This window comes from Solanum pennellii, chromosome 2 (assembly GCF_001406875.1).
Source record: "Solanum pennellii chromosome 2, SPENNV200".
Lineage (NCBI taxonomy): Eukaryota > Viridiplantae > Streptophyta > Magnoliopsida > Solanales > Solanaceae > Solanum > Solanum pennellii.
Window position 1 is genome coordinate 57,192,417 of NC_028638.1, and position 24,173 is coordinate 57,216,589.

Below are 24,173 nucleotides of genomic sequence, written 5' to 3' on the forward strand. Positions count from 1 at the left end.
TATGAACAAAGAAATCGAATTTTTTTACGATAAAGTGACATATCAGTCTTCAAGATCTCAATCGCAAGGAAAGTATGCCTCACTTTGGGGCTTAAGCACACCTTTGACAACACTGCTTCCTGTTCTCTGGCATGTATAACAAAATCTGCTCTACTAAATGAACAGTTTAAAAAGGAATTTGAGGAGTAATTTGCAAAAATTCCAAAAACTTTTCTAAGAATTCTGTTATCTATTGCAATCAGTTTAAATCCATTCCTCTACAGCATTTACCTTGGTTGTGGAGGGGCTGGTTTTGAGAGGAGACTGGATGGTTCTGTTTGAGATTTAATAGGTGGAAGGACAATGGACCTTTCTACAGAGAAACGGTTTGATCCTCCAAAGCTGTCTAGGGACTTCAAGTATTCTGATGCATTATTTTCTATTATCAATGCATCCTCGAGCTCTCTTACAATGTCCGCCATGCATGGTCTGTAAGTCGAGTATGTCTCTGTGCATGCCAAAGCCACCTCTACCACTCTCCACAGCGCCTCACCATGATACCCTCCCTTGATAGTGGGATCCACCATTTCTTCAACTCTTGAGCTTCTTATTAGAGGTTTCGCCTGTATTTCAAAGTGAATACTTGCATGTGATCAGATGTAAACATGCAAATCAAAAGAGTATAATATAGTTGCAAAGTAGTTAAGCAATCAACATCAGTTTATCATCTGAGTAGCTGTTAATTATCGCTAATAACAACAGAAGTTCTTTGTGTAAAGATGCTCTTTCAGTTTTTCATGGCACTGTAGTTTGCTGCAGATAAATTATGGGAAGAGATTGTGTGGTTCTGAGGATTCAGTAATAGTAGCAATTTGTATCTGGATAATTTCAGTTAAAAGAAATAACTTGCCAAGTTGGGCCATACCCATTCAACCAAGCTCCACTCATTTCTTGGCTTGTTAATATTGAGAGGCTCTCGACCTGTGAGGATTTCCAATAGGACAACTCCAAAGCTGAAGACATCACTTTTTGCTGACAGACGTTGGGTCGAGTAGTACCTATGATGAAAGAATTCATGAAAAAGACATGAGCTGGATTTCCCCAAAGATTTTTGAATCATTTGTGCTATGGTTAATTATAACGAAAATAAAGTCAATAAATATACTAATAGAATCTCTTGCGGATGATTCAAATAATAATCACTTCGCGTAACCCATATTAAGGTAGCAGAGCTGTCTGTTAAGCTACGCTTTAGAAACTTATCTCTGGTTCTAATTTCTCAATGACGACACAATCTAGAAGAGATAATACTTACTCTGGATCCAAGTACCCAGCTGTCCCCCTTACTTCTAAAGAAGTACCACTATCCCCTTCTTGAGATGCATATTTTGAAAATCCAAAATCAGCAACCTTGGCACACATGCTCTGATCCAAGAGTATGTTGCTTGACTTGACGTCCCTATGGATCAGACAACGCTCCGAGAATGTGTGAAGGTACAGCAAACCTGAAGAAGGTTAAGAGAAAATGACATAATGAAAACGGCATACTTAGGTATTTTCTGTTTACAAATGTGTCTTCATAGTAAGTGCTAGGGAATGATTGATTGTTTAACTCAATTAAATTCTGCCTTCAATCTTTGTCTCTCAGGTAAACACGTTCTCTTTTTATTTACGCATGCTTAAGTCCATAGATATTGGCTTATTTCATTGAAGAGCTGCATGAATAGCAGAGTCTTGTGTTACTTGCCTCTCGCTGCTCCTAACGCAATGGAAAGTCTGGCCGGCCAGTCTAGAATCTTCCTTTTTGCTGCTCCTCCTAAACAAGATGAAGGAACAAGCAAGAAATTAGTGCTGGTTCTTATGATAAAGTGATAGACAGGAATTTGTTTATGTATGCAGTACCATATAACCTATCCTGTAGGGAGCTGTTTGACATAAATGGATAAACCAGAATCTGCTGTTCATTCTCGCAGCAGTAGCCAATAAGAGGGACCAGGTTCTCATGTGTGATAGCTGACAGAAGGTTAAGCTGTAATACAAATTACAGCAGTGGTTAACTTGCATGCTGTGTTATTTGTGATGCATGGGTTAACTATCATGGATAAGATGCATTATTATATAGATGGCTCCTGAAGAGCTAAGACATTTCAGAGGCAATACTGCTTGTCGGAAGTAATTATGAAGAGAACATCACGGATCTGTGAGGAAGTATTAATCTTGTGGAGCATATCGTTAGTTTATTCCCTATGTGAAACAGCAATATAAAATAGAAGATTCATTGCTCACACCATGTGCTGATGCTTTTCTCACATTTTAGGTAACATGTTTTTGTTGCTTTGATGCAAATAAGGAAGTTGGGAGGAAATAGGTCTACAAATACTCTAGATTGTTACCTCGTTATTGAATTCTCGAATTCCCTGAGTCGAAGTGGCTGACCTGACCTTTACAGCCACTTCTACACCATCAGGTAAGGTACCATGGTAAACGGATCCAAAGCCACCTTCACCTATCAAAGTTTTGTAGTTCTGAGTAATAGCTTCTATATATTCCAATTTGAAGTTCCTGGAGGATATTGACTTCATCATGGTAGTATCCGTGCTTGGTACTGAATATACTGCATCTGCATTTGAATTATTTTTTTGAGCATATTGCTTCGTTGAGTTTAAGTACCAAATGTTAAAGATATAAACTCAGTTTCAAATTTCTGGAGTTCCTGTCAAATAAGCTTCTTTGCGACAGATGATATAGTAACAGTTTCTGCTTTTCTTAATCATGAAAACTTTTATGATTTATGCTTGTTGACTCCAGTCTTAAGCTATTGCAAGCAACAACAAAAGATTCTTAAATTATCTTTGATAAATTATCATGCATTATGCGTGCAGGATTATTTCTAGTGTGCTGAGAGTGTACTTACTCCTTGTGATCGAGTAATTTCTCATAAGAAATTTTGGTCCTGCCATTACTCGTCTTTTGAAGAGGCAGACCACAGAGATAACAATTGCAAGGATCACCAGGAGGGCTGTACCTACAGCTGCTCCAATGACAAGTTTATGTGTTGAACTTGAGTTTTGTTTAACATTAGCCATCCCTTTGCTGAAATGTAAAAAGAAAAACAAATTAGTTTATTTCTCTTCTTTGTCAGTTCCCTGCTCTTGATATCGCATTGCTTTCCCCCACCCCCAGAGAAAAAGTGGACAACGTAAAATGGTAGAAATTGTTTTCTTTTTCTGAAGACAGGGCAGTGGTTTCATACTCTGTTGTAATATTAGATTCTTTTATGCTTCTAGAAAGCTTGTTGCTGATATGAATCCTTCTGCTTAAGTATCTGGAGGGACAACAAGACAAAGATATTAGCTTCACATCATACTTTTTTATTGAAAAATATGAAGCATGAAGGCAGCTTGCTAGTAAAACTTGTTGTACAGCTTTGTTATTTTTTTCAGAGATTAATCCTCTGTGTGGATATTATTTAACGATTATTTTATGTGGAAACCAACATAGAAGATTTACCTTGTAGAGTATGTGAAGGATGATGTGAAGAGTGAATTTGTGCCACTAGAGACATTAATGCTGATATTCCTGTCTTGGCAAATAACTTGATTGCTTAGTAAAACTACACCAGATTGTAAATTTGTTTTAAAAGATACTGAATAGGTGAAATATTAGTGTTGATGACAAAGGCTTGCCATACAGTTTTCTCAGGTGCATCAGTTTTTGGATGCTAGGAGGGCTAGGTCCACTAAGTCCACCTGAGGAGAGATCTCTGTGGTAGGGAATAAGAGAAAAATGATTAAATCCATCTATCACAAATGTGCTTACTATGCTTCGGATAAATGAGGTGGAAAAAATGGTAAGACATATTATTTGATAATGTTCAGAAAAACAAACTGCTTTGAGTATTTGATAGAGAGGGAATAACTTACATCTGAGTGATGACTGAAGTACCATTAACTCGACCACAAGTTAGGCCCGGCCATGGAAGGGGAAGACAAGGGTCTCCTGACCAACTCTTCCATATTTCATTGTTTTTGTTTTGTTGCAATAATTCCTTCTTGACATTCGCCATTATGTCAACTGAAACATATAAAGAGATAATAAATGCACTTTTCTGTAATGCTTTTCTACTATGGCTATCTTAAATTCTGCTACTATGCATATTCTTGAGTAAAATTACCTTCTTCAGTGGCTGTTTCTTTAACCCGAGGAAGAGCCTTTAAAATCTCATAACCATTACAAATGGGTCCCAATTGAGATAGATTTGAGGCCTTGATCATCGTCAGGTTAACAAACCTATTTGCTCTGAAATTCAGAACTACATCCAGGTATCTGGAACCATTAGCCAGTATATCAACCTTAAGTCTCTTTTCGTTGTTAATGTATATATAGAACACCCTTTCTCCAGGTTGAACTGAGTCATTGGGCTCTAGAAAGTACAGGAAGAGAGAGTAAGTATAATATCCTGTGTCAAGGTCTTCATGCAAGAAGTCCAATCTCTCTGGATGGGTGAGGGCTGTTCGTAATACGAATGCAGGAGGTAATAAACTGTGTTTTCTTGCAAAGACATGCTTAAAAATGGATGGCGGCGTTTGAGTAACTTGTGATTCTAGATTTGAGGCTGGTCTCCAAATTCTATCGTACTGGTCATATGGGTACCTGAGTTGACAAGTCTTCACATTATCACTTCATGATACTTGATATGATAACATGTTTGTTACTATGAAAGAATATACTCTCTTTCGAATTCAAAATATAATTCTGTGATAGGATGAAAGAATACCTGATTTCCGCAACCTTATTTCCAGCATCTACTCTATGTACAAGTTTGAGTATTTCTGAAGGCTCCTTTTTCAGATAATCTGAATTTATCGGTCTGAGTTCAACCTTAGAAATGTACGGATTCCCTTTCTTTTTCAATAGGCAGAAGTTTGTATAGCTTCTAGTAGCTCTAAAAATTCCCTCAACCTTAAGTTCATCAGATGACTTCACTGTGGCTATTGGTGTGACACCAATCAAAACAACAAAAGAACTGTGTGGGAGAGTCTTCTCTTGTTTGACAGAAAGAAATGTACCTCTTACTAGATAGTCATGCTCTTTCCTGGTTGGCAAGCTGTAACACCACTTATGACTAATGTCTGAGCTAAAAGATCGAGCTCGTTCATAGTGTTCACTCTTGTACACTGGCCTTGATATGCAACTCTGATTTTCAGGGAACCAAATTCCATCTGAAATCCAACTTAAGTTGGTACGTGGTTCTGTAAAGTTTGCAGTAGCACAGCACTGAATACTTAGAAATCCTGCTCGAAACCACATAGGAACTTATCAGTTAGATTTAAGTAACCTAATTATGTGACATATCTGCAATTACATATATATGCTACGAATAGCTGGTTACTGCTTGTCGTTACAATGATTTGCATGTGTTTTGTAAGACAGGTAAGTTTATTTTACCTGATCTGCTTATGCTCTTTTTTGATTTGTAGTCAATACAATCTACTTATGCAGTGTAAGTAGGTTTAGAGTTTTGCAGCACTTTGTGAAGCAATCAAACACAGATTTATATGATAGTTTGAGGCAATTTTTTTCTTTTTGACCAATGATATCAGTATTTATGTGGTGATTAATTGGGAATTCTTAGGGTTCCTGATGGAATTCAACAAACGTTATAGAGATCAACAGGATGACGATGATCAATATCATTCACAATAGAGGAAAGAGCAACTATCTTATTGATATCAAACCAATTGGTAACTCTTTATATCATTGTCAAACTAAAAAAAAAAAAACATCAAACATGATTTATGTAGACTCACCTTCTTGTGCAAAGGCAGATTGTATATATATCACCAGGCAGATGATAACACAGTTGACCAACCTTATGTTCCAGCAATTATCTACTTCCATCATCCTATTCTCATGGAAGAAAATTGCCCCATCAGGTCATCCCAACTCAAAACCTGACTATGCCTATCTCATTAAACTTTGGTTATCTACAAAATCCAATTTCCAACTCATGATTTTCTGTAATTTTTAAATGAAAAACTGATTAAAAAGCGAAAATAGGTAGGAGGGAACAAGATAGGTTTTGCAGATACCAGCAAACTGGGACTTATGACTTCCAATGGTTTCAATTCTTGAAGCATTACTAGGTAAAAACTAAACTAAAAATTAGTACAAAAGAAACGTCACTTATTTTACATTGTTTATGAGATTACATGATTAAACAAATAGTAATCGTCTTTGTCATGGTAATGGTGGGATAATAATTAGTTTAATGATACAACTCAAATTGCAATTATAATAATAATAATAATAATAGGGTGGAACAAAACAACCCTTCGTCAATCATCTTCTCTAATTCGTCTCTCCTTTTGTCTGTTATCTACTGCGAAACCTCAAGGAAATGAGCCTTCACTTATTTAACTCTCTTTCTTTATTCATACTATACAAGTCAAGAAAGTTACCTTTTGGTGCTCTCAATCATGTAATTTACAGCTTATTTTATTCTAAGGTGAAAAGGATATTATACCATTGTAAACACAACTAATCAAATTACTACCAATTAACCACACACTCCCATCCACTTTGAAAGGAAGGAAGGAATTGATCAAAGTGTAAATGATATTTACAATATCGGGAACTCACTCAAAAGACAACAAAATTGAATAATAGAATTTCCTCTTCAAACTACTAAATTAACTAGTCTATTAGAAAGTCGAATTAGCAACTATACGTGAATTTTCACTCTTTAGTTATCACTTGGACATTGCCGTGGAAGGTAACAGGTATCCCTCGCAAGTTTCGAAGTTTTTTACTGGAAGCTGAACAGCAAATCAACTGAAATTTTCAGTCACTCATAACTCTCAATACGATTCTAGTCCTCGTTTCATCACCCATAGTCACATTCCTTATCCCCAACACCTTAGACTTCCGAAACAATTTCACCACTTCCTCCACCTCTCTGCCGCCGCACTCTTCCACAGCCACTACACACGCGCCACCAAGTCTCACCGTTCTCTCCATTTCCGCCACGTATCTATCAGGAAACAATGCCCGATCCAAATACGCACTAAACCCGAGATCAAACGCATTATCGAAAAAGGGCAGACTATGCGGATCCGCACGTCTGACAAGCGGCGGCGAATCCACAACCTCCACACCAGTAATGTCGTGAAGGCCCATTTCTTTTAGGGCCATTACAGCCTGACCCGCCCCAGCAGATACCACGAGAGCCCGTGAATGTTTAGTAAACAGCTTCTTGTCCTGAAGAGCCTGGAATTGGGATTTGAAAGAAAGAACTGTTTGGATCCAGGCGGTTGTGGACCATACACGACGGTTGTGTTTCTTAATTGAGGTGTAACTCCGGTGAGCGAAATCGCAGGTTGATTTGGGGAAACGGTGATGGGGCTTAGGTTTGGTGATATTGGGATTAACGCAGCTTTCAGGTGTTCGGATGAAAAGCAAGAAAAGGATAAATGTGGCTGCAATGATGGAGGCTAAAGATAGCCTGTTGAGGAATTGTTGAACATATCTATCCATTCTTCTTCTTCTGCATACATTTGGATCTCAATGGGCGTTCATGAAGGAGACTTATCAAACGTTGCCGTTTTACAAAGATGAAAAATACTATACTAACATAGTTTCTTATTTACTTGCCACATTTTCAATTTAAAACGTAAAACTTTTAAGACTAAATCACAATAATTAATAATTTAAAAATAATTTGAACTCTTAAAATATAAATTCTTCAGGTGAATTGATACTCTCTTTATTTTTATTTAGGGTGAACTCATCGATAGCCTCTAAAGTTGACATTAATTTTATCAAGTCTTATAATTTTCAGTGAGAACATAATTTATTTATGCATAAGAACATCTATTTTTAATTAAGAGAATTATCAAATTGCTAGTATTTGAGGGGATAGCATATTATATTTTCAAAGGTAAATACCATCTTTTTAATTAAGATTTTAGAAAGATCAAATAGCCAAAGCAGTTACAGACTATTTTAAGTATGGCATAATGACATCCGTTAAATACATAAATTTCTTATTGTAGAAATTGGAATCTGGACAAATGTCCAATTTCTTTTGTGTTTTCTTAATTCTGGCAAATTAAGATATTCATATCATAATATTTGTCTGTACAGCATAATAATCATAATCGTATATTCCAAGCATAAGATGTATGCTTAATAAATAATTAATATTCTTGACCTTTTTAAAATTAATATATGTATTTCGTCACTATTTTTCCTTTTGTCAATTGTTTATTTAATAAAACCAAAGCTTATCCTTTTGCTAACAACAATTTATTTAAGATCGTAGTAAAGTGATAAATATTTTTTTTTATTAAAATTTTTGAAGTTTACTTTTAAGTAAGAAATCAATTTTATTAGAGCGTGTTTTTATTGGTGGATCTTCCGACACAAATTTAAAGTTTTGATTATGTTCTAATATTTAAATAATGTATGATAAACAAAATGAAAAAAAGAAAAAATCTAAAAATCATTCTTTGTTGGAGAAACAAAGATTGAGAGACAATTTTTTGGTATATGCTTTATAGTTGCGGAATAGATGCGCTTAGGCAATGAATTTTTTTTAGCAACTAAACAGTTATTATTATTTATCAAAGTGAGTTTAGGCAATAAAACAATTATTACGTGTTAAATACTGATTTATATATATCCAATTAACTGGCAGTGCATAAGTATATGTAAGTTCTTATAAACTATTTTAATCATTTTATTATCCTTATTATAACCTTATCTGGTGAAGGGTATTATATGGTTGAATAATAATATAGTATCTGTAAATTTATAGTCTCTTTTACTCGTCCATTGGAAACAATTGAACTGCATCACCAATTTTAGGCATATATTATATTTTAAATATTTAAGAAATTTATTTAATACGCCAAAAATATTAATTTGTAATTTTATGACTTAAAATTAAAATTATAAATTATAAATGAAAAGTATTCGTTTTTTTGATATTGATGTAATGCATTTTGATGTGTAGAAAATTCTGCTCAATTTTATTTTACTTCATCACCTGAAGTTGTACTTTATTTTTGAGAATCTGGTATCTCACGAGAGGGACTGGTGTTGATGGTAGAAAGATATCGTAATCTTTTTTGCAAAATATTGGACTGCCAACTATTATGTTCATAACTTGGAATGGTTGTTGTAGTATCTAGGGTTGCATGCATTACTCAACTGATAGGCAGGCTATGAGCTAATTGTGTTTTAGCTTCGCAAAATTTCATTTTTATTCTCACCAAACCACCATTTTGCTGTAAAACTATATATACATTACTTTTCTTATTTATATTTCTCTCTCCGGTATTAATCAAAATGGCAATCAAACATGTCTCTCTTGAGCTGAAAACATGTTGCTTGACATGGCACCCCAGGTGGGGGTTTGTGAGATTTTGAAGAAAGTTTCATTTCATGGTGTTTCTTCACATCTCATAAGGATAACTGATGCTTGCAGCCATGGCAGATTACTAAGCTTTTGAGTTGATTCGTGTTTTGACTTGTTCATGCTCCCCCCCAACAAACACCCTTTTCGTGATATTACCCATGCACTTCCTTTTTCATATTCTTATTAATCACTCTACTCCATTTTATACACAATGAAGATTTTGAGGTTTTCATCTGTCGATCTTCAATAAAATATGTTATCTCTTGAGCTAAATAACTGTTGCTAGGCACTGCATTTCAAGTGGGTCTATGAGATTTTTGGGAAAGGTCCTTCTCTTTGTCGATTATGAAAAAAGAATTTTTTTTATGAGATATAAGTAATTAATAAGGAACAAATGAAAATATACGTGACGAATTCAGAGAGAATTTAAAATCTCATAGATCTAATAATCCTTTTTAAAATGATAAATCTAATAAATTATTTTTGATGTAAAAAATGGTGCCGATGAATCAAATATCAAAGATTTAGTTGAAGAAAGTAAGAAATGAATTAAAACAGAAAAGAAAAGAAGAAAAAATGTGGAAAAAGAATATTTACCTTGAACAGAATGAAAAGAAAACAAAAGAGAAAAGAAAAAAAATGAAGAAGAAGATACAGAAAAAGAACAAAATAAATAATGAAGAAGATGTAGTCATTTGGTAGGGTGTATAAAAATAATATTCAATAAGGTGTATTAGTAAGGATAACTTTCACATATAGCAAATAAAAATATTATATTTGTATGTTATAACAAAGTTTGCATAATTGCGCTCCATAGCAAACATATAAATGTATTATATACATATACAAAGTCTGTAATTGTATAATTCGCTGGCCTATTTCGCTGCAATATCTGTATAAAATTTGCATTCATATATAATTGAATCGAAGTAAAATGTTTGTATATGTATAATTATACGTGTATAGGAAGAAGATATATGTTTTTGCATGTGTATATATAATTTTCTCTCGCTTTATACAAAACAGAAATACAATTTATACACTTTTGTTATATAAAGCGAGAGAAAATTGTATTTTGCTGCAATTGTATAATTCGCTGACCTATTTCGCTGCAATATTTGTATAAAATTTACATTTGTATACAATTGAATCGAAGTAAAATGTTTGTATATTATATAATTAAGTGTATAGCACATACATATATGTTTTTGCATGTGTATATACAATTTTCTCTCGGTTTATACAAAATAGAAATACAATTTATACACTTCTGTTGTATAAAGCGAAAAAGACGAGCTGATGGTGAGTGGCGAGCGAGAGTTTAGGGAGAGAGGCGACTGACAAACATTTGTTATGAAGCACAATTAAATCAAACAGTAGCTACTCCCTTTATTTTAGATTTTGATTTGTTATTCTGTACAATTATCCCTATTAGTAATGCATATATTAATTATACTTGTATTAGTTATGCATAGATTATATCTTATACTCCCTCCGTTTCAAAAAGATTGGCCTAGTTTGACTTGGAACAGAATTTAAGAAAAGAAAGAAGACTTTTTAATCTTGTGGTTCAAAATTAAAGTTATGTCAAATGTACCAAAATGGCTTTAATCTTTTGGTTTTAAACATGCTATGTAGAAAGTTAAAGTTAATGTGTTGCCAAAAAAAAAAAAAGGAGACATTCTTTTTGAAACAAACTAAAAAGAAAATGAGGACATTCTTTTTGAAACGGAGGGAGTACATTGTTTGGTTTAATATATTAAAAATAGTATGCATGGTACAAAAGTATTTATTTACAAAAGTACCCTTCACAATTATGATGGAAAGATGTAAAAGTACTTTTTGAGGGGTAATTGGTCTTTAACCATATTGATGTATGTATTAAATTCTTTGCATTACTAATACCTAGAAATTCATAGTATTAATAACACACTCCTCAATACACAATAGAGTATATAACTAACACAATCGTTAATTATACATTGCATGAAAAAATGCACCAAACAAGGGATTACTAATCGATATAATTATACATACGTTATTTTTGCTAATACATTCTACCAAACGGCTCATAATTCAAAATAAAGTATTTAAGAATTAGTAAAGTAGGTTATTAATTATGTCATCTAAGGGTGTTCACAGTTTGGATAAAAATCGATCCAAATTGAAAAATCGAACCAAATCAACAAAATAAGACCAATTTTATTTTGGGTTTGATTTGATTTAATTTAAGATTTTTTAAAACCAATAGTTTTTAATTTAGTTATGATTTTATTCGAAAAACTTAAAAAAATAGTTGAACCAAACAGATGAGTTATATACATATATTTTGTTAATAATGACATATATCAATTTTTTTGTGTCTTTTTCTTCCAGGCACACTAATATTTGATTATACAATTTTTGACATGTCATCCTTTAAGGAGTAATTAAATTAAATTTAAATTAAAGTAGAGATAAAGTCCTAGAGTAAGTTGTGTAAACAAATTAAAGTAGAAGTATGTCTTTTCTCAAAATAAACAAGCACTTCTATTTGGTAATGTTAATAACCAACCTCCCAGTTGTAAAGATTAAAATCTTCACAAGTTGTCATTATAGGTTTGATTTTCGAGATTGCCTTCAAAAAGTACATTATTTATGGGTCAAGTAAATGACACTTTATTGGAGTAATCTCAATTTCATATAAGGTAGACATAATCACATACTACTAAACATGTCAGTATAAGGGACGAAAATACTCGTAAAAATTATAGAAATTTTTTATTTTTATTTTAACGATTAGATTAAAAGATAGTGTATTTGTCGTTAGATCACAATTGAAGTTTTGTGTTATATTTATAGCTGAGAGTAAAATATTTTGAAAAAACTTACAGATTTTTTTGGTGATAAAAAAGTCGAGTTTACACAATCCTTGAATATCTATGTGTATTTTTTACTTTATATTTGGCGTTCATTTGATTTTTTTACGCATATTCTTACTTATATATATATTCATGGAGGTCAATATTTCTGCTCTAAAATCTTTTATTATATTCAATCAGGAACATGTTCTAAAATTCATGAGAGTAGAGCCTTCAATCTCAATGATAATTAATTGCACGAATAATTTAAGATTTAGACTTGTATGAAGCAATCAAAGTTACGGAGGTATCACTTTCCGGTCTCATTTTTTTAGGGCTAATCTTTTTATTTATATGATTTTTTCTTATCCTCCTACAAGCTCACTATGGCATATGTAATCTTTAGAACTTCAAATTTGAGACGTGAGTAAATCATTTTTATTTTATGTATTAAGATAATTTATGCATTTGGTAATCACGTTTGTGAAAATTTATTCTACAACTATTTGATCTAGTTGTATTTGGGACGACTAGAAACTATATATAGTCTCTTTTTTATTATTTCCTATTAACAATAGTTTTTCATGTATTCTTTCGAAATATAATGTCATATGTTTCTGTCCAAGTAGAATAAATTGGAAGGAAGTGTACTCTTTGTATGTTTTAAAATATCAACAACCGCGATTAAAAGTGACTAATTGTTTCAAATACATACTTATATTTAAAATAATTGTAGTATTAAAGCTTGCAAAAAATATGTTTTATTTGTTATCACGTGAAGTGCAAGCTTTTTATTTTAAGTCAAACAAATAAAACAATATTAATATTTTGGAAGTTTGATATGAGATTATGGTACAAATGCATAGAAATAAGAAAGAGATTTTTTCCTTATAGTTTGTTCAATACTTCACCAGTATCAGAAATGCATTTTCTTCGCCCGCGTAAAAGTTAAATATGAACTCAAAATATAGGTACTTTTAACTAAATTTTTATATATAATTTTAAGAAATTTATTTAATAAATATAAAATATAATATATATAATCTAATAACTTAGAATAAAAATGTTGAAACATAATTTCGTATGAGATTATATGAGTTAAATAATTTAACGTTATAGATGATATAACAAATTTTACATTAACAAATAAATAAATGCAAAATAGAGTCATAGACTCTTCTAATTTAAAATAAAAAATTAAAAAAAAAAGAACTTGGATTTTAAAAAAAAAGATTACTCCATTAACTATTTTTTTTTTGACGCGTTGATTAATTTATTTATTTTTTACGCGTCCAACTTCTTTTTTTTTTTTTTTTGGAAAGCTATAAATAAGAAGTATAAGAACATAATTCACACGCTACCAACGGAAGAATAAGAACTTACTACATACGCCGCCGGCGGAGTACGCCGCCGGAACTGTCCGATCAAAGCCCTAAGTCAATCTCTCGCACAATATTAGAAGAAAGGTAAGTAATGAGGATTTCCAGTTACTTCTCTGTTTCTATATTGTACAGGACAAAGACCATGGTATTAGACTATGGAAACTTGTAATATTCATCTTCAAATCAATTTCACTCTTAATATGTTGCTAGGGTTCAAGATGCCAACTCTCACTTCAATTCTTGAAAATTAAAGAAGTAGAACGTTCCGGTTACTTCTTTTACTCATGTCAATTTTTATTTGTGCAATTCAAGGACAAAGATCATGTTATTGACCGTAGGAACTTGTGAGATTTTGGAGAAAGTTCAATTTCATGGTAATTCTTCACTATCTCATAAGTATTACTGATGCTTGCAGCCACGGCATTATTTGTGTTTTGAATTAGCCATGCGCCCCCCCACACAGAACCACCCTTTTCGTGATATTACCCATGCACTCCCTTTTTTCTTATTCTTACTTCTCACTCTGCTCCGTTTTATACACAATGAAGATTTGGAGGTTTTCATCCGTCGATGTTCAATAAAACATGTTATCTCCTGATCTAAACAACTGTTGCTAGGCACTGCACTTCAGGTGGGTCTATGAGATTTTAGGATAAGTCCTTCTCTTTGTCTTTCTTCTCTGTTTCATAGTCAATCTGTTTCTTGCAGCTATGCTGCGTTTCAAAGCTTTTTGAGTTAATTGTGTTTCTGTGTTGGAATTTTTTTTTTTGGTTGTTACTTTAACCACCTTTTTGAAGAAGATAAACGACCTTTCACTATTCTTGTTCTTATTACTCTCTCTGGTATAACTCAAAAAGCAATCAAATATGTCCTCCTTTGAGCTGCTTGGCACGGCAACTCAGGTGGGTCTATCAAACTTAATAGATAGTTCCATTTTATGGTGTATATTCTCCGTCTCGTAAGGCTAACTGATGCTTGCCGCCACAACAAAATACCAATGCTTTTGAGCTGATACTTGTTTGGGCTTTTGGCAATATTCATTTTCTTTACCCCTCCACACCACCCTTTTCGTGAAATTACACATGACCTTCCACTTTCTTATTCTTATTGTTCTCTTTGCTCCATTTATAAACCATGAGGATATGGAGGTTTTTTTTCGTGGAAGTTTTGTAAAACTTGTTTTCTCTCTAGCTGAATAACTGGGACATGGCACAGCAAATCAGGTGTGCGTCTATGAGATTTCGGGAAACAATTTTCATTTCTTAGTGTTTCTCCCCTTTCTCAATAGGCTAACTGATTTTTGCAGCCACGACGGATTTCCAAGCTGTTGAGCTATTCATGTTTTGGCTTCACAAAGTTCAGTTTTTTCCTCATCAACCTACCCTTTCGCAAGTTCCCTTGTTTTTATTTTTCTCTCTGGTTTTACTGAAAATGGCTATCAAACATGTTATTTCTTGAGCTGAAAATTGCTGCTTGGCATGGCACCTCAAGTGGGGATCTGGGAGATTTTGGATAAAGTTCCATTTCATGGAGTTTCTTCACTATCTCATAAGTCTAACTGAGGCTTGCAGCCATGACAGACTTCTAAGCTTTTGAGCTGATTCGTGTTTTAACTTAGCCATGCTTTTCGCCCCTCTCGGAACCACCTTTTTCGTGATATTACTCTTGCATTCCCTCTTTTCTTGTTCTTATTACTCACTCTGCTCCGTTTTATATACGATGAAGATGTGGAGGTTTTCATCTGTCGATGTTGAAACATGTTTTCTCTCGAGCTAATTAGCTGTTGCTAGCACGACACATAATCTGTTGCTTGCAGCCATGCTGCGTTTTTAGCTTTTGTATTGATCGTGTTTTGGCGTCGGTAAGATTTTTTTTTTCACTTTAACCACCTTTTTAGTGAAAGTACACGACCTTCCACATTCCTTTTCTTATTACTCCCTCCGGTATATCTCAAAAAGCAATCAAACATGTTCTCTCTTTAGCTAGAGAACTGTTGATTGGCATGGCAACTCAGATGGGTCTATCAGACTTAAGAGGAAATTCCATTTGATGGTGTATCTTCTCCGTCTCAAAAGGCTAACTGATGCTTGCAGCCACGACAAATTCCAATGCTTTTGAGCTGATTGTTGTTTGGGCTTTGGCAATGTTCATTTTCTTCCCCTCTCCACACCAAACCACCCTTTTTGTCCACTTGTCTTATTGTTTTTATTCTTTTTGCTCCAGTCTATAAACCACAAGAATATGGAGTTTTTTTTTTGGTGTAAGTTTTGTAAAACTTGTTTTCTTAGCTGAAAAACTGGGTCTTGGCACAGCACATCACGTGGGTCTATTGTTGTTTCTTCTCTGTGTCATAAGGCTAACTGATGCTCGCAGCCACGATGGATTTCAAAGCTTTTGATCTAATTGTGTTTTGGCTTCACAAAGTTCTGTTTTTTTCTCACCAACCTACCCTTTTTCTGAAATTACACATAATTTTTCTCGTTTTTATTTCTCTCTCTGGTTTTACTCGAAATGTCAATCAAACATGTTCTCTCATGAGCTGAAAAACTGTTTCTTGGCATGGCACTCAGTTTGGGTCTCTGAGATTTTGGAGAAAGTTCCATTTCATGATGTTTCTTCACTATCTCACAAGGCTAATTGATGCTTGCAGCCATGACAGATTGCTAAGCTTTTGACCTGATTCGTGTTTTGACTTTGCCATTGCCCCCCCCCTCCCCTCAGAACCACCCTTTTCGTGATAAATCCAATGTGGAGCTCCTTTCTTGTTCTTATTACTCTCTCTGGTATAACTCAGAAAACAATCAAATATGTCCTCCTTTGAGCTCCTTGGCACGGCAACTCAAGTGTGTCTATCAGACTTAAGAGAAAGTTCCATTTTATGGTGTATCTTCTCCGTCTCATAACGCTAATTGTTGCTTGGCGCCACGATAAATTCCAATTCTTTTGAGCTGATACTTGTTTGGGCTTTTGGTAATATTCATTTCTTTACCCCTCCACACCACCCTTTTCGTGAAATTACACATGACCTTCCACTTTCTTATTCTTATTGTTCTCTTTGATCCATTTATAAACCATGAGGAGGTGGAGGTTCTTTTTTGTGGAAGTTTTGTAAAACTTGTTTTCTCACTAGCTGAATAACCGGGACATGGCACAGCAAATCAGGTGCATCTATGAGATTTTTGAAACAATTTTCATTTCTTAGTGTTTCTCCTCTTTCTCAATAGGCTAACTGATTTTTTGCAGCCATGACGGATTTCCAAGCTGTTGAGCTATTTGGGTTTTGGCTTCGCAATGTTTAGTTTTTTCCTCATCAACCTACCCTTTTGCAAGTTCCCTTGTTTTTATTTTTCTCTCTGGTTTTACTGAAAATGGCTATCAAACATGTTATTTCTTGAGCTGAAAATTGCTGCTTGGCATGGCACCTCAAGTGGGGATCTGGGAGATTTTGGATAAAGTTCCATTTTATGGAGTTTCTTCATTATCTCATAAGGCTAACTGAGGCTTGCAGCCATGACAGACTTTTATGCTTTTGAGCTGATTCGTGTTTTAACTTAGCCATGCTTTTCGCCCCTCTCGGAACCACCTTTTTCGTGATATTTCTCTTGCACTCACTCTTTTCTTGTTCTTATTACTCACTCTGCTCCGTTTTATATACGATGAAGATGTGGAGGTTTTCATCTGTCGATGTTGAAACATGTTTTCTCTCGAGCTAATTAGCTGTTGCTAGCACGACACATAATCTGTTGCTTGCAGCCATGCTGCGTTTTAAGCTTTTGTATTGATCGTGTTTTGGCGTCGGTAAGATTTTTTTTTCTCACTTTAACCACCTTTTTAGAGAAAGTACACGACCTTCCACATTCCTTTTCTTATTACTCCCTCCGGTATATCTCAAAAAGCAATCAAACATGTTCTCTCTTTAGCTAGAGAACTGTTGATTGGCATGGCAACTCAGGTGGGTCTATCAGACTTAAGAGGAAATATCATTTGATGGTGTATCTTCTCCGTCTCAAAAGGCTAACTGATGCTTGCAGCCACGACAAATTCAGATGCTTTTGAGCTGATTGTTGTTTGGGCTTTTGGCAATGTTCATTTTTTTCCCCCCCTCCACACCTAACCACCCTTTTTGTCCACTTCTCTTATTGTTTTGATTCTTTTTGCTCCATTCTATAAACCACAAGAATATGGAGGTTTTTTTTTGGTGTAAGTTTTGTAAAACTTGTTTTCTCTCTAGCTGAAAGACTGGGTCTTGGTGTAAGTATTGTAAAACTTGTTTTCTCTTATTGTTTTTGATTCTTTTTGCTCCATTCTATAAACCACAAGAATATGGAGGTTTTTTTTTTGGTGTAAGTTTTGTAAAACTTGTTTTCTCTCTAGCTAAAAGACTGGGTCTTGGCACGGCACATCACGTGGGATTATTGGTGTTTCTTCTCTGTGTCATAAGGCTAACTGATGCTCGCAGCCACGATGGATTTCAAAGCTTTTGAGCTAATTGTGTTTTGGCTTCACAAAGTTTTGTTTTTTTCTCACCAACCCACCCTTTTTCTGAAATTACGCATAATTTTTCTTGTTTTTATTTCTCTCTGGTTTTACTCGAAATGGCAATCAAACATGTTCTCTCTCCTGAGCTGAAAAACTGTTTCTTGGCATGGCACTCAGTTTGGTTCTCTGAGATTTTGGAGAAAGTTCCATTTTATGATGTTTCTTCACTATCTCACAAGGCTAACTGATGCTTGCAGCCATGACAGATTCCTAAGCTTTTGACCTGATTCGTGTTTTGACTTAGCCATTGCCCCCCCCTCCCCTCAGAACCACCCTTTTCGTGATATTTCCAATGCGGAGCTCCTTTCTTGTTCTTATTACTCTCTCTGGTATAACTCAAAAAACAATCAAATATGTCCTCCTTTGAGCTGCTTGGCACGGCAACTCAGGTGTGTCTATCAGACGTAAGAGAGTTCTATTTTATGGTGTATCTTCTCCGTCTCATAAGGTTAACTGTTGCTTGCCGCCACGACAAATTCCAATGCTTTTTAGCTGATACTTGTTTGGGCTTTTGGTAATATTCATTTTTTTCCCCTCCACACCACCCTTTTTGTGAAATTACACATGACCTTCTACTTTTCTTATTCTTATTGTTCTCTTTGCTCCATTTATAAACCATGAGGATTTGGAGGTTTTTTTTTGTAGAACTTGTTTTCTCTAGAGCTGAATAATCGTGACTTGGCACAGCACATCAGGTGTGTCTTTGAGATTTTGGAAAACAATTTTCAATTTCTAAGTAATTCTCGTCTGTCTCAAAAGGCTAACTGATTTTTTACAGCCATGGAGGATTTCAAAGCTGTTGAGCTATTTGTGTTTTGGCTTCGCAAAGTTCAGTTTTTTCCTCATCAACCTTCCCTTTCGCAAGTTTTCTTGTTTTTATTTTTCTCTCTGGTTTTACTCAAAATGGCAGTCAAACATGTTCTATCGTGAGCTGAGAAATTGTTGCTTGGCATGGCACCTCAGGTGGGGGTGGTCTGTGAGATTTTGGATAAAGTTCCATTTCATGGTGTTTCTTCACTATCTCATAAGGCTAACTGAGGCTTGCAGCCATGACAGACTTCTAAGCTTTTGAGCTGATTCGTGTTATAACTTAGCCATGCTTTTCGCCCTCTCGGTACCACCCTTTTCGTGATATTACCCTGTCACTCCCTCTTTTCTTTTTCTTATTACTCACTCTGCTCCGCTTTATATACAATGAGAACGTGGAGGTTCTCATCTGTCGATGTTGAAATATGTTTTCTCTCGAGCTAATTAGCTGTTGCTAGCACGACACTTAATCTGTTTCTTGCAGCCATGCTGCGTTCAAAGCTTTTGTATTAATCGTGTTTTGGCGTTGGTAAGATTTGTTTTTGTGACTTCAATGACCACCTTTTTAGTGAAAGTACACGACCTTCCACATTCCTATTTTTATTATTCCCTCTGGTATAACTCAAAAAGCAAACAAACGTGTTTTCTCTTTAGTTAGAGAACTGTTGCTTGGCATGCAACTCAGGTGGGTCTGTCAGACTTAAGAGGAAGTTCCATTTGATGGTGTATCTTCTCCGTCTCAAAAGGCTTGCAGCCACAACACATTCCAATGCTTTTGAGCTGATTGTTGTTTGGGCTTTTGGCAATGTTCATTTTCTCTCCCCCCCCTCCACACTAAACCACCCTCTCTAGCTGAAAAACTTGGTGTTGGCACGACACATCACGTGGGTATATGAGATTTAAGAAAATAATTTCAAAGCTTTTGAGCTAATTGTGTTTTGGCCTCACAAAGTTCTGTTTTCCTCACCAACCTACCCTTTTTCTGAAATTACACATTATTTTTCTTGTTTTTATTTTTCTATCTGGTTTAACTCGAAATGGCAATCAAACATGTTCTCTCCTGAGCTGAAAACTGTTTCTTGGCATGGCTTTTGACCTGATCCCCCCCCCCCTCAGAACCACCCTTTTCGTGATATTACCCATGCGGAGCTCGTTTCTTGTTCTTATTACTCACTCTGTTCCGATTTATACACAATGAAGATTTGGAGGGTTTCATCTGTTGATGTTCAATCAAACATGTTATCTCTCGAGCTAAACAACTGTTGCTTGGCATGGCACTTCAGGTGGGTTTATGAGACTTTAGGAAAATTCCATTTCTTCTCTGTCTCATAGTCAATCTGTTGTTTGCAGCCATGCTGTGTTTCAAAGTTTTTGAGCTAATCGTGTTTTGGCGTCGGAAAAATTGTTTTTGTCACTATAACTACCTTTTTGGGGAAAGTACGCGACCTTCCACTTTTTTGTTCTTTTTACTCTCTCTGGTATAACTCAAAGTGCAATCAAACATGTTCTCTCTTGAGCTAGAAAACTATGGCTTGGCATGGCAACTCAGGTGGGTATATCAGACATAAGAGGAAGTTCCATTTCATGGTATTCTCCACCTCATAAAGCTAACTATGCTTGCAGCCACGGCAAATTCCAATGCTTTTGATCTGATTCTTGTTTGGGATTTATGCAATGTTCATTTTCTTTCCCCCTGCACACCAAACCACCCTTTTTCATGAAATTACACACGGACTTCCACTTCTCTTGTTCTTATTATTCTCCACGCCAAACCACCCTTATTGTGAAAGTGCTCAACTGATACTTTCCGGTTTTATAGATTTTCTTCATTTGCATGCAGTGAGGAGGACCTACTTTGAACACGTGCATATCCTTCTCCATTGCGACTATTTTCCAGTGGGTTTGGGATTCCTCTGAGTTCCCTTAATCAAATTGAATGCAGGCGATGGTTCATTCAAGCTCTCAGGTTACCTGATGTTTACACAGTGAAGGTATAAGATGTGATAAGTTTATCTTTTCTATTCTCTGTTTTCCTAACAACCACTATTTAATTTGCAGGTCCTTCAATTTTTGTGTATCCAATTGTTTCAGTATACTTTCCTGGACAAAGAAACCTGAAAACTAACCTTTGGTTAGCATTTACCATATTGGATGCTTGCTTTTTACGGTGTTTTTGTTTTCCTTGACCTCCGTAATGCAGATATCAATTCAAGATTTGTTTGCAAAGGACCAATACATAAATTACTCAATAACATAACGACGAGTTTTGACAGTGCTTCTGAAAGTGAGCAGTGAAGTAAATCTCAGATATATCCATTGTTTTTGTTGAACCTAAACTGCCCCAGATCTTTATATGATTCGATTTTGGAGCGTTCAAAGACCTCTGTGGAATTTAAGGCGCGAGATCTTTGATGACATATATTATTAATTAGATAATTGTTTTGGGGTTGGGAAACAAGTGTGAGTATTTGGTTTTTTTTTTTTTTTGTATAATTGAGTTTGTGTTAAGGCTTGTTTTGTGAGAATTAGTTTGGGTTGTTTTCTGAAAAAAATATTTTAAAACACCTAATCATTTTTGAAACTCTAATGTGGGTGATAAATAGGTTAATACTGGCTAAACATCACTATTTATTACTAATTGTATAGGATTTCAATGTATTAAAAAGGAGCCCCTGTTTAGTAAGAGCCCCTGACAGCCAAGACCTTTGCGTCGCAATGTTCCCGTAGAACAAAATTATCTCTCACTTGCTATGGGAGAACAGTACAAAACCACGTCTCTAGATTCTTTTGGTTGCAAAACCCAACAGGCCAATGTTAACAAGGACATTTCATACATATTTATTTTACTGATTAGAGTGTTGTATTTCTTTATTACAATGTGTTTGCTGCTTTTAAGACTGACAATTCTTCCAGTTTGAATTAACTCTCCTGACACTGACTGGCTCATATTTTACTCCTTCATTAACTCTAATCTTCCTTATGGAATCTTGCTTAAATGTCATGTCATGTTCTCTGAATAATGTATTTGCAACCCACAGCTTGCTGAGACAGCTGGATCGTCAACCGTATCCTATCAGTGAATCAGGTCCTGAATGGCTTGCAGAAGTAAGTTGATTTTTAATTTATGAATCTGGAGCTATCTTGATGCTCTCACCTCCACCCACACCCCCACATAAGAAAAAAGAGAACAGGGAATTAAAACCAAAAGCGATTTAAGATATTTTTCCTTATTCCTGCTGTCTTTGTTTTCCTGTGTTTGAACAATAGCTTCAATATGGATAGAGTGGAACTGATATAGAGGAATGAAGATCACTATAGCAGGGCAACTAATTTTTGGGGTGAAGCATAACTGATGGATTGATTCCTGATATTGTCATTCTATTTATTATATATTTTCGTAGAGGCATATGTTTGGAGATGCATTGTCGCCTTCAGAATGTTCTCTCATTGTTGAGGAGTTGAAGCAGACTTCATTGTGTTTTCAGGTGAAAGGAAAATTGCATTGTAGGAAATATCTGAGTTGGAACTCCATTTAATGGTATGTTTAAGAGAAAATTGCAATTATTAATGATATCTTTTCATTTGTTAGAAGCTCATGGCTGACCGACTACTATCCCTCTTGTCAACATGAGAAAATTTCAAAGTTAGGTTCGTGGAGTAGGAGTTCTGAGGATATTTCCTGTCTGGTTTACTTCTAAAGCTGTATTTTGATTTGATTGATCATTTGGTTTGGTTATATAATCTCTCTTGTATTCTCCGAAAGAGTCTCCGCTAAGAATTTCCCTTGCACATCCCTGTTGCTCCTTCAATATTTTTGATACTGAAAGTGGTCCGTCTTTGATACACCAGCTAACTTGAGGACGATTCAGGTCTGGTTTTTTCCATTTTGTTCATTTTCTTATGGTGAGGATGACCTGATTTGCACACGTGCTTCTTCTTCTCATTGCTGCTGTTGTCCAGTGGGTATTCCTCCAAGTTCCCTTAACAAATTCAATTCAAGCATAGGGGCATTCAAGCTTTCAGGATACATCTCAGGTCCTGATGTTTACACAGTGGAAGTATACATGCATGGATAAAGAGCTGTTATAAGTTATCTTTTCTAGACTTTGTTTCTTTAACAACTACTGTAGGTCATTCAGTATTTCTGTATCCACTTATTTCAGTATATTGTCCTGACAAAGAAAAACGGAAAACTAATCTTTGGTTGACATTTACTAAATTATATGCTTGTTTTTTGACGGCGTTTCTGTTTTCCTTGAACTTCGTTATGCAGGTATCAATTCAAGATTTGTTTCCAAAAAGGACCAGTACAAGAATCACTTAATAACATAGCTATGAGTTTGGACAGTGCTTCTGACATTGAGCAGCGAAGTAGATATATTCACTGTTTCTGTTGAACCTAAACTACCCAAGATAAATTTGTTTTGATCCGACTTTGTGGAACCTAGGTGTGCTTTTTGTTGGCATTTATGACTTAGATTCCTGTTTTTTGCTTACGCAATCATTTCTGCTTACCTTTAAATAAAATTTGCAGTCCTTTTTTTTTGACAATTTTACAATAATTTTTGTAAATTTAGATATTTGCTACATCAATCTTCTTGGAGCCTTGCTATCTTTTCGAGATTGTGAGATCCAGTTGTATATTAATTTTTGAGTGGGATCAGGGTAGAGGGGTGGCACATATTCTCAGGAGTTTTTAACTGTTAGGTCAATCTAGGCCAATCTAATTCACAAGAAAAAATTCTGCTTTTCAGAAAAAATAGAGCCCTACCAAAACATTTAGGTTGATTTTCATTCTTCAGCTGTGAAGGTTGGAAACACAGCTGTGAAGGGTGGCACATATTCTCAGGAGTTTTAAACTGTTAGGTGAATCTAGGCCAATCTAATTCACAAGAAAAAATTCTGCTTTTCAGAAAAAATAGAGCCCTACCAAAACATTTAGGTTGATTTTCATTCTTCAGCTGTGAAGGTTGGAAACACAGCTTTGACCTATGAAGTATGTTATCGCTATTGATCTTTGACATTTTTCTAGAGACTGAAGAGCTGAAAAACTGTTGCTTGGCATGATTTAGTAGAAAGTTCCATTTCATAGTGCATTTTCTCTGTCCCATAAGGCTAAATGCTTCCTGAAGCCATGACAGATCACAAAGCTTTTGTCCTGATTCGTGTTTAGGCTTGGCAAAGTTAAGTTTCCTCACCCCCCCA

At 35.0% G+C, this 24,173-nt stretch overlaps 2 protein-coding genes and 1 long non-coding RNA gene across 3 annotated transcripts in view; 1 reads left to right on the forward strand and 2 right to left on the reverse strand.

The window, feature by feature from the left end:
- Window positions 1-6,268, reverse strand: LOC107009482 (nodulation receptor kinase-like). Its single transcript, XM_015208823.2, has 14 exons — window positions 5,790-6,268; window positions 4,757-5,273; window positions 4,154-4,632; window positions 3,903-4,053; window positions 3,671-3,742; window positions 3,490-3,558; window positions 3,233-3,304; window positions 2,894-3,072; window positions 2,373-2,599; window positions 1,882-2,008; window positions 1,727-1,795; window positions 1,295-1,484; window positions 905-1,037; window positions 1-602 (listed from the first exon to the last, which is right to left on the reverse strand). Exons 1-14 carry the CDS (start codon window positions 5,881-5,883, stop codon window positions 267-269), a joined length of 2,715 nt encoding a protein of 904 aa, XP_015064309.1. The 5' UTR covers window positions 5,884-6,268; the 3' UTR covers window positions 1-266.
- Window positions 6,269-6,566: 298 nt separating this feature from the next.
- Window positions 6,567-7,600, reverse strand: LOC107010404. The gene has a single exon (XM_015209687.2). The coding sequence runs from the start codon at window positions 7,513-7,515 to the stop codon at window positions 6,823-6,825; it is 693 nt and encodes a 230-aa protein (XP_015065173.1). The 5' UTR covers window positions 7,516-7,600; the 3' UTR covers window positions 6,567-6,822.
- Window positions 7,601-13,601: 6,001 nt separating this feature from the next.
- The window catches only part of LOC107011360, a 21,849-nt gene continuing 11,277 nt past the window's right edge, over window positions 13,602-24,173 (forward strand). The window contains exons 1-7 of the long non-coding RNA XR_003576961.1: window positions 13,602-13,706; window positions 20,809-20,959; window positions 21,027-21,042; window positions 21,169-21,252; window positions 22,007-22,073; window positions 22,454-23,057; window positions 23,242-23,416. This is a non-coding gene — a long non-coding RNA (uncharacterized LOC107011360). The remainder of the gene's footprint in view (window positions 13,707-20,808; window positions 20,960-21,026; window positions 21,043-21,168; window positions 21,253-22,006; window positions 22,074-22,453; window positions 23,058-23,241; window positions 23,417-24,173) is intronic.

Coding starts and splice junctions, on each gene's coding strand:
- LOC107009482 (XM_015208823.2), bottom strand. CDS start 5,883: ATGATGGAAGTAGATAATTGCTGGAACATAAGGTTGGTCAACTGTGTT. Junction 4,633..4,756: donor AATAAGGTTGCGGAAATCAG/GTATTCTTTCAT, acceptor TTGTCAACTCAG/GTACCCATATGACCAGTACG. Junction 3,743..3,902: donor ACTTCAGTCATCACTCAGAT/GTAAGTTATTCC, acceptor TCCCTACCACAG/AGATCTCTCCTCAGGTGGAC.
- LOC107010404 (XM_015209687.2), bottom strand. CDS start 7,515: ATGGATAGATATGTTCAACAATTCCTCAACAGGCTATCTTTAGCCTCC.